At 44.4% G+C, this 10,000-nt stretch overlaps 2 protein-coding genes across 2 annotated transcripts in view; one reads left to right on the top strand and one right to left on the bottom strand.

Moving 5' to 3' along the window:
* The window catches only part of LOC138965984 (uncharacterized), a 194,852-nt gene that overhangs the window by 142,949 nt on the left and 41,903 nt on the right, over positions 1 to 10,000 (bottom strand). The window lies entirely within an intron of this gene.
* LOC138965983 (uncharacterized) overlaps positions 1 to 10,000 on the top strand; it is a 64,850-nt gene that overhangs the window by 39,074 nt on the left and 15,776 nt on the right. The window contains exons 4-6 of the mRNA XM_070338068.1: positions 1,672 to 1,903; positions 2,222 to 3,301; positions 3,444 to 4,886. Coding sequence (XP_070194169.1) covers positions 1,672 to 1,903; positions 2,222 to 3,301; positions 3,444 to 4,886 — 2,755 coding nt within the window. The remainder of the gene's footprint in view (positions 1 to 1,671; positions 1,904 to 2,221; positions 3,302 to 3,443; positions 4,887 to 10,000) is intronic.

The following is a 10,000-nucleotide window of genomic DNA, read 5'->3' as shown; positions in this document are numbered from 1 at the left end:
TCTGTTTTCTTCTTTTTGAACGGGTGGTGGAGTTGGCAAGAGTGTTTTTTTTTTAATAATTGTTCTTGTTTTCATGACCTCTTACTTTATTGGATGAGTCACTACTCACACCCTTGAGTGTCCGCAGTGACCCACGTGTTGATTTTAGCTCCTCGTGTTGTCACACGGGCACTTATCACTTACCTATTATTACTTGATTATTCTACTTCCGTCTAAAAAGGATTCCTTTTGGAGTTGACTGAGCAGTTTTCACTTCTGAATTTCCAAGCTTGCACAAAGAAAATACGTACAGGAGCGATACTGAATTAATTTCTCCTTTGTACCAGGGTGGCAATTTAAACATCGAGTTATAATTCAAACCATCGAAAGATTTATCTGGAATTTATAAGGAGGGCTTGAAACGCAAAACCAATGAAAGCCTTAATTTGGTCGTTTAAAAACCCAGAATTGATGGTATGCGCACAGGTTGAGTCACGGAAACCTTAAAATTACCACAAAGACAACAAAACAAACGCACAAAGTAACGAAAAAAAAATGTCTCCAACAATGTCCCCTTCAATTGACACTTTTTATCTGCAAGAAAGTGTCATTCAAAAATGCTTTTTTTTTTGGTGCCAGGGTGCAGTCGTAAGATCGTGGCACAGCCAACTGATTACCATAATAAAGGGAAAACGGCGAGCTTAGGATTGAGTTTGAGTGTGTATGTAGCTGTTATTCTGTGTTTGTAATTTGTAAACATATTAATCATAAACCTGCTGTCAATCAATCGTAATGCAGGGAAATGGACGTGATTAAGGGATAGTTTTATGTGTGGATGTAGCTGTTGTTCGGTGTTTGTAAACATATATGAGACATTCACCATGAATGACTTGTTGAGATTATAGGTAAGCAGGATATGATGACGGTGTGTTTAGGGGGAACTGGAGTAAATATGAGCGTTTTTGCTTTCAGCTGTGATTTTTTGCTTTCAGCTGTGATTTTTTGCTTTCAGCTGTGATTTTTCTTCTTCTCAGTAACAGGTACCTGTGGAAAATGTATCCATTAACATATATGTACGAGTACCAAAGATTAAATAATGAGGTGTTGATAGTGGAGACATGATGTCTATGCCAAGGTCAGTGCTCTGAAAGTGCTTTTGTGAACAAGAAACAATTAACAAGTGGCTCTATCCCATTCCCCCCCTTTCCCTGTCACGATATAACCTTGAACGGTTGAAAACGACGTTAAACATCAAATAAAGGAAAGTGCTCTGAAAAAGAAACCTAAATAACAGAATACTTTTTTTTAATATTTTGTCAAAGTTAATAATCTACAATAGCAAACCAATTTCACCGACGACTGATGTTGTTTGCAATGAGCGAAGTCAGTCAAAGGTGCAATTTGGCGCACCGGGTTTCCGTATAAGGCCTATGATGATTATGGCGCTGCGGGAGACGGTTGATGTTGATATCAGTTTGGCGATCTGCCTGCTTTCAACCCATATCACTCTGCTATTTTCCTGAAATAATGATACACAGGAGTGGTGAGCTCATCAGATTACAATCTAGCGTGACAGGTTATTTTGATGGAGGTTGTTGATGGCTAGGTGATAAAGGTAATGTGTACATGTTGCTGTTTTAAAGACGTTTTACGTGAAAGTATTCTTAGAAATTGGTGTTGCGCTACACCCAGCCTCCCTTCCCCTCTCAGCCCCTACCCCTCCCCTCTCAGCCCCTACCCCTCCCCTCTCAGCCCCTACCCCTCCCCTCTCAGCCCCTACCCCTCCCCTCTCAGCCCCTACCCCTCCCCTCTCAGCCCCTCCCCTCTCAGCCCCTACCCCTCCCCTCCCCTCTCAGCCCCTACCCCTCCCCTCCCCTCTCAGCCCCTACCCCTCCCCTCCCCTCTCAGCCCCTACCCCTCCCGGGTTCCCACTTTCCATTTCAATTCCCTCCCCCACTCCCTTTGTAAATCGTTTTCATTGTTTTGGAGAAAGGGTAGTAAGATAGGGAAAACGTCTACAACAAAAACTTTTTTGTCCATGTAAATATTCCGTGCTTTGAGTAAAATTGATTTGCATACATGTACCTGTTCTATGAAACGAGGTCGCCAAAAGAAGCCTATTTTTACCTTTGAGACGTTGTGCTTGCGCAGTTCTTTGCCGATTGTTGTGAGTCAGCACGGTGTAAAGATTGCCACTGTTGTGAGTCAGCACGGTGTAAAGATTACCACTGTTGTGAGTCAGCACGGTGTAAAGATTGCCACTGTTGTGAGTCAGCACGGTGTAAAGATTGCCACTGTTGTGAGTCAGCACGGTGTAAAGATTGCCACTGTTGTGAGTCAGCACGGTGTAGAGATTGCCACTGTTGTGAGTCAGCACGGTGTAAAGATTGCCACTGTTGTGAGTCAGCACGGTGTAAAGATTGCCACTGTTGTGAGTCAGCACGGTGTAGAGATTGCCACTGTTGTGAGTCAGCACGGTGAAGAGATTGCCACTGTTGTGAGTCAGCACGGTGTAAAGATTGCCACTGTTGTGAGTCAGCACGGTGTAAAGATTGCCACTGTTGTGAGTCAGCACGGTGTAGAGATTGCCACTGTTGTGAGTCAGCACGGTGTAAAGATTGCCACTGTTGTGAGTCAGCACGGTGTAAAGATTGCCACTGTTGTGAGTCAGCACGGTGTAGAGATTGCCACTGTTGTGAGTCAGCACGGTGTAGAGATTGCCACTGTTGTGAGTCAGCACGGTGTAAAGATTGCCACTGTTGTGAGTCAGCACGGTGTAAAGATTGCCACTGTTGTGAGTCAGCACGGTGTAGAGATTGCCACTGTTGTGAGTCAGCACGGTGTAAAGATTGCCACTGTTGTGAGTCAGCACGGTGTAAAGATTACCACTGTTGTGAGTCAGCACGGTGTAAAGATTGCCACTGTTGTGAGTCAGCACGGTGTAAAGATTGCCACTGTTGTGAGTCAGCACGGTGTAGAGATTGCCACTGTTGTGAGTCAGCACGGTGTAAAGATTGGCACTGTTGTGAGTCAGCACGGTGTAAAGATTGCCACTGTTGTGAGTCAGCACGGTGTAAAGATTGCCACTGTTGTGAGTCAGCACGGTGAAGAGATTGCCACTGTTGTGAGTCATCACGGTGTAAAGATTGCCACTGTTGTGAGTCAGCACGGTGTAAAGATTGCCACTGTTGTGAGTCAGCAGGGTGTAAAGATTGCCACTGTTGTGAGTCAGCACGGTGTAAAGATTGCCACTGTTGTGAGTCAGCACGGTGTAGAGATTGCCACTGTTGTGAGTCAGCACGGTGTAAAGATTGCCACTGTTGTGAGTCAGCACGGTGTAAAGATTGCCACTGTTGTGAGTCAGCACGGTGTAAAGATTGCCACTGTTGTGAGTCAGCACGGTGTAAAGGATTGCCACTGTTGTGAGTCAGCACGGTGTAAAGATTGCCACTGTTGTGAGTCAGCACGGTGTAAAGATTGCCACTGTTGTGAGTCAGCACGGTGTAGAGATTGCCACTGTTGTGAGTCAGCACGGTGTAAAGATTGCCACTGTTGTGAGTCAGCACGGTGTAAAGATTGCCACTGTTGTGAGTCAGCACGGTGTAAAGATTGCCACTGTTGTGAGTCAGCACGGTGTAAAGATTGCCACTGTTGTGAGTCAGCACGGTGTAAAGATTGCCACTGTTGTGAGTCAGCACGGTGTAGAGATTGCCACTGTTGTGAGTCAGCACGGTGAAGAGATTGCCACTGTTGTGAGTCAGCACGGTGTAAAGATTGCCACTGTTGTGAGTCAGCACGGTGTAAAGATTGCCACTGTTGTGAGTCAGCACGGTGTAGAGATTGCCACTGTTGTGAGTCAGCACGGTGTAAAGATTGCCACTGTTGTGAGTCAGCACGGTGTAAAGATTGCCACTGTTGTGAGTCAGCACGGTGTAGAGATTGCCACTGTTGTGAGTCAGCACGGTGTAGAGATTGCCACTGTTGTGAGTCAGCACGGTGTAAAGATTGCCACTGTTGTGAGTCAGCACGGTGTAAAGATTGCCACTGTTGTGAGTCAGCACGGTGTAGAGATTGCCACTGTTGTGAGTCAGCACGGTGTAAAGATTGCCACTGTTGTGAGTCAGCACGGTGTAAAGATTACCACTGTTGTGAGTCAGCACGGTGTAAATATTGCCACTGTTGTGAGTCAGCACGGTGTAAAGATTGCCACTGTTGTGAGTCAGCACGGTGTAGAGATTGCCACTGTTGTGAGTCAGCACGGTGTAAAGATTGGCACTGTTGTGAGTCAGCACGGTGTAAAGATTGCCACTGTTGTGAGTCAGCACGGTGTAAAGATTGCCACTGTTGTGAGTCAGCACGGTGTAAAGATTGCCACTGTTGTGAGTCAGCACGGTGTAAAGATTGCCACTGTTGTGAGTCAGCACGGTGTAGAGATTGCCACTGTTGTGAGTCAGCACGGTGTAAAGATTGCCACTGTTGTGAGTCAGCACGGTGTAAAGATTGCCACTGTTGTGAGTCAGCACGGTGTAGAGATTGCCACTGTTGTGAGTCAGCACGGTGTAAAGATTGCCACTGTTGTGAGTCAGCACGGTGTAAAGATTGCCACTGTTGTGAGTCAGCACGGTGTAAAGATTGCCACTGTTGTGAGTCAGCACGGTGTAAAGATTGCCACTGTTGTGAGTCAGCACGGTGTAAAGATTGCCACTGTTGTGAGTCAGCACGGTGTAAAGATTGCCACTGTTGTGAGTCAGCACGGTGTAAAGATTGCCACTGTTGTGAGTCAGCACGGTGTAAAGATTACCACTGTTGTGAGTCAGCACGGTGTAAAGATTGCCACTGTTGTGAGTCAGCACGGTGTAAAGATTGCCACTGTTGTGAGTCAGCACGGTGTAAAGATTGCCACTGTTGTGAGTCAGCACGGTGTAAAGATTGCCACTGTTGCGAGAGCAGGTGTGACTTATCAGTGTCGATGTTATAATCCGATTCAGTTAGTAAAACCAGGTGCAAAACTATAATTTTTGTATAATGAGGACGATTTTTTTTTTACAGCTATTTGATTGTATGAAAATTAAGTTGCTTGTGAAACCATATACATAATTTTTTTAAAAAAATTTGAGGGGATAATTATGTCGGGCAAGTCAGCTGCATTGATTTTCAGTATTCTAGAAAAAAAACGAATGGTGTACTCCGCACACCGGCATACAAACAAGGGGGCGCGGACACACACACACACACACACACACACACACACACACACACACACACACACACACACACACACACACACATACACACACACACATACACACACATCCGCGACATCCTTTCTCCTCAAGTTTAAAAAAAATCATGTGTGATAAGTTGTTATCATGACAATAGTCCCACACCTTCTTACCACCTCGGGTACCAGTGACAGAGATAACCGGGTGGCGATACACCCGGGTTAAGCAGGGTGGGGGCAGGATTCTCGCAACATGACATCGAAGGAAAGCAAAGCGAAAATGTGATCTGTGCCTGGAAGAGTGTGTCCACCCTAAATTTGACCCTGAACGTTACGTCACTGAAGAATGTGAGTGGGTTAAGAGATTGGGGGAAGGGGGGCAGAGAGAGAGAGAGAGAGAGAGGGAGAGAGAGAGTATTGCATTGCTCAGCTTGAGATTATAAAGGATTATGTTGTATTATATTATATTGAATTGTATTGTATTGTATTGGATTGTATTGTATTGTATTGTATAGCATTGTATTGTATTGTATTGTATTGTATTGTATTGTATTGTATTGTATTGCAAAAAAACTAACAGGTTGACTGATCCACACAAGCCCTCATTTCCATCTTCACTGGACTTGGAGAATTTGAGCTTGCCAAGGGAGGGGGAGGGGTGCGGGGAATGGGGGAGGGTGAGCAATGCGGATCCACAGAAATGTGTTGGAAAAGCAGAGATAATGCATGCATGCTCTGAACGTGAAGAGTCACATCAAGTCCACTGTCGTTGACATTGACATTGATAACCTAACTGTATTGACGTTCACGCACATCATAAAATATTAATGAGTAATTTATAAGAAGGTAGTCCTGTTGATTGGACTGATACGGAATTGTTACCGTTCACTTTCCTGAGGCATCAGAGTGTCGACATCAAATCGCCCCACCTTGTAAGTTCAAACAGTTTATCACGCTTGAATCGTCGCAGAGTCTTTGTCTTGTTGCTATATCTTTTGACAGGGGTTAGCCGTCAGTCCGCCGTTTAGGCGAACAAGAGGAAGGTTTGCAACAAGCACAAACAATCAGAAAAACAAACAAAACACTCATTGTGTATTTAATACTACTCGCAGTGTTTTGAAACAGTCGCGTGAAGAGAGCGCGAGACAAGACGGGCAGAAGAGGGCGTTGTGTGCGGTGGTTGTATCTTGTCCTGACATCGCACGTCTTCCATCAATCCTCGTTTCCACGGGAGACACAAGACCGACAGCTCACCTTGTGAATTATTCATCATCTTCCCTCTGCCGTGTAACGGCGCAGTCCTTCCCCTGTAAACAGCAAGACTCACTATCCGGCTCAGATCTGACCATCCCTCTACTTTGACACATACCAACCTACAACCTGTATAAAATACCAACAGTCAACACGCTGAGTACTCTCTCTCTGCACAGTGCCAATTCGTTTGATGGAATCATTTCGTAACGGGCACTGGTGGATTGTTATGCAATTCAATCAATCAATCAATCAATCAATATGAGGCTAAAATCGCGCGTATTCCGTGGGTACTAAGCGCAGGGATTTTTTTGATTTTTAAATTTTTTTTTTTTGATTCATTGATTTATCAAACAGCGCTCACTGCGCAGGGAACCGTCAGGATGTGGAATTTCGGTATGTGACCAAGTGGAGGGGTGGTCTTATCCCATGTAAAACAACAACAAACTGGACTGGTCTTATCCCATGTAAAACACAACAAACTGGACTGGTCTTATCCCATGTAAAACACAACAACAAACTGGACTGGTCTTATCCCATGTAAAACACAACAAACTGGACTGGTCTTATCCCATGTAAAACACAACAAACTGGACTGGTCTTATCCCATGTAAAACACAACAAACTGGACTGGTCTTATCCCATGTAAAACACAACAAACTGGACTGGTCTTATCCCATGTAAAACACAACAAACTGGACTGGTCTTATCCCATGTAAAACACAACAAACTGGACTGGTCTTATCCCATGTAAAACACAACAAACTGGACTGGTCTTATCCCATGTAAAACACAACAAACTGGACTGGTCTTATCCCATGTAAAACACAACAAACTGGACTGGTCTTGTCCCATGTAAAACAAACAAACTGGACTGGTCTTGTCCCATGTAAAACACAACAACAAACTGGGCTGGTCTTGTCCCATGTAAAACACAACAACAAACAAACTGGACTGGTCTTGTCCCATGTAAAACACAACAACAAACAAACTGGACTGGTCTTGTCCCATGTAAAACACAACAACAAACTGGACTGGTCTTGTCCCATGTAAAACACAACAACAAACTGGACTGGTCTTATCCCATGTAAAACACAACAACAAACTGGACTGGTCTTATCCCATGTAAAACACAACAACAAACTGGACTGGTCTTGTCTCATGTAAAACACAACAACAAACTGGACTGGTCTTATCCCATGTAAAACACAACAAACTGGACTGGTCTTATCCCATGTAAAACACAACAAACAAACTGGACTGGTCTTGTCCCATGTAAAACACAACAACAAACAAACTGGACTGGTCTTGTCCCATGTAAAACACAACAACAAACAAACTGGACTGGTCTTGTCCCATGTAAAACACAACAACAAACAAACTGGGCTGGTCTTATTCCATGTAAAACACAACAACAAACTGGGCTGGTCTTGTCCCATGTAAAACACAACAACAAACAAACTGGGCTGGTCTTATTCCATGTAAAACACAACAACAAACAAACTGGACTGGTCTTGTCCCATGTAAAACACAACAACAAACTGGACTGGTCTTATCCCATGTAAAACACAACAACAAACTGGACTGGTCTTATCCCATGTAAAACACAACAACAAACTGGACTGGTCTTATCCCATGTAAAACACAACAACAAACTGGACTGGTCTTATCCCATGTAAAACACAACAAACTGGACTGGTCTTATCCCATGTAAAACACAACAAACTGGACTGGTCTTATCCCATGTAAAACACAACAAACTGGACTGGTCTTATCCCATGTAAAACACAACAAACTGGACTGGTCTTATCCCATGTAAAACACAACAAACTGGACTGGTCTTATCCCATGTAAAACAACAACAAACTGGACTGGTCTTATCCCATGTAAAACACAACAACAAACTGGACTGGTCTTATCCCATGTAAAACACAACAAACTGGACTGGTCTTATCCCATGTAAAACACAACAAACTGGACTGGTCTTATCCCATGTAAAACACAACAAACTGGACTGGTCTTATCCCATGTAAAGCACAACAAACTGGACTGGTCTTATCCCATGTAAAACACAACAACAAACTGGACTGGTCTTGTCTCATGTAAAACACAACAACAAACTGGACTGGTCTTATCCCATGTAAAACACAACAACAAACTGGACTGGTCTTATCCCATGTAAAACACAACAAACTGGACTGGTCTTATCCCATGTAAAACACAACAAACTGGACTGGTCTTATCCCATGTAAAACACAACAAACTGGACTGGTCTTATCCCATGTAAAACACAACAACAAACTGGACTGGTCTTATCCCATGTAAAGCACAACAAACTGGACTGGTCTTATCCCATGTAAAGCACAACAAACTGGACTGGTCTTATCCCATGTAAAACACAACAAACTGGACTGGTCTTATCCCATGTAAAAGCCTGCACGGATCTGAGATGGAGAGCCGAAATGTATTCTCGTGGAAGACTATGCCTTTAATACTAACCTCTTGAGGCTCACCACACTAACTGGCTGTACCAGATCGGTCACAAGTACAGACTTGATGTAATGTTGCTTAAATGTTGACTGCGCACATGCGCTTGCAACGTATAATGTGTTTCCGTTGTTTTTGATGAAAAGTGTTGTAATGGAAAGTCAAGAAGCGTGAGAATGGAATTCTATTCTAATAGACTATGTTGTCAGCATCACACTCCAACACCAAAGTGATCATTTTGAATTGTGAAACTATGCACAAATGTGAACAAACTGACGACTATTGACAATTGCACCCTGGCGAACTCCACTCCTGCCTTCACTAGCACCATGCCAACAATAGGAAACGTGCATCAGCATGCCCTGCGCAAACACCAGCGCCCCCCATGCGATAGGACGACATGCGTTTCGCTTTCGTCAGAAGGCTGTCAGAATATTTGCATTTTGCGTAGAATAATGTCACATCTCGATGCTAGGTTTGAAGTATGATGCGAGACGTGCTGTGAGGATGGCCAAGACGAATACAATGGTTGATTCGCGGTGAAACAGTTTTTGACAGAAAGTGTAACCAAAAGATATTCACCTCGTTGCATTCCAAAGACCTAAGAACAGTGTGCTGGCATTGAGGTGTGCTGGCATTGAGGTGTGCTGGCATTGAGGTGTGCTGGCATTGAGGTGTGCTGGCATTGAGGTGTGCTGGCATTGAGGTGTGCTGGCATTGAGGTGTGCTGGCATTGAGGTGTGCTTGAGGTGTGCTGGCATTGAGGTGTGCTGGCATTGAGGTGTGCTGCTGTGCAGTGTTCTAGGGTGCAGTTGATGAGCGCGCACGAGGGAACGTGTCTGTCTGTCTGTCTGTCTGTCTGTCTGTCTGTCTGTCTGTCTGTCTGTCTGCGACGGTCAGTCTGCTCGAGAAACAGGAGAGAGAGAGAGAGAGAGAGAGAGAGAGAGAGAGAGAGAGAGAGAGAGAGAGAGAGAGAGAGAGAGAGAGAGAGAGAGAGAGAGAGAGAGAGAGAGAGAGAGAGAGAGAGAGAGAGAGAGAGAGAGAGAGAGAGAGAGAGAGAGA

This window comes from Littorina saxatilis, linkage group LG5 (genome assembly GCF_037325665.1).
Source record: "Littorina saxatilis isolate snail1 linkage group LG5, US_GU_Lsax_2.0, whole genome shotgun sequence".
NCBI lineage: Eukaryota > Metazoa > Mollusca > Gastropoda > Littorinimorpha > Littorinidae > Littorina > Littorina saxatilis.
This window is presented reverse-complemented; position numbering and strand designations above follow the sequence as displayed.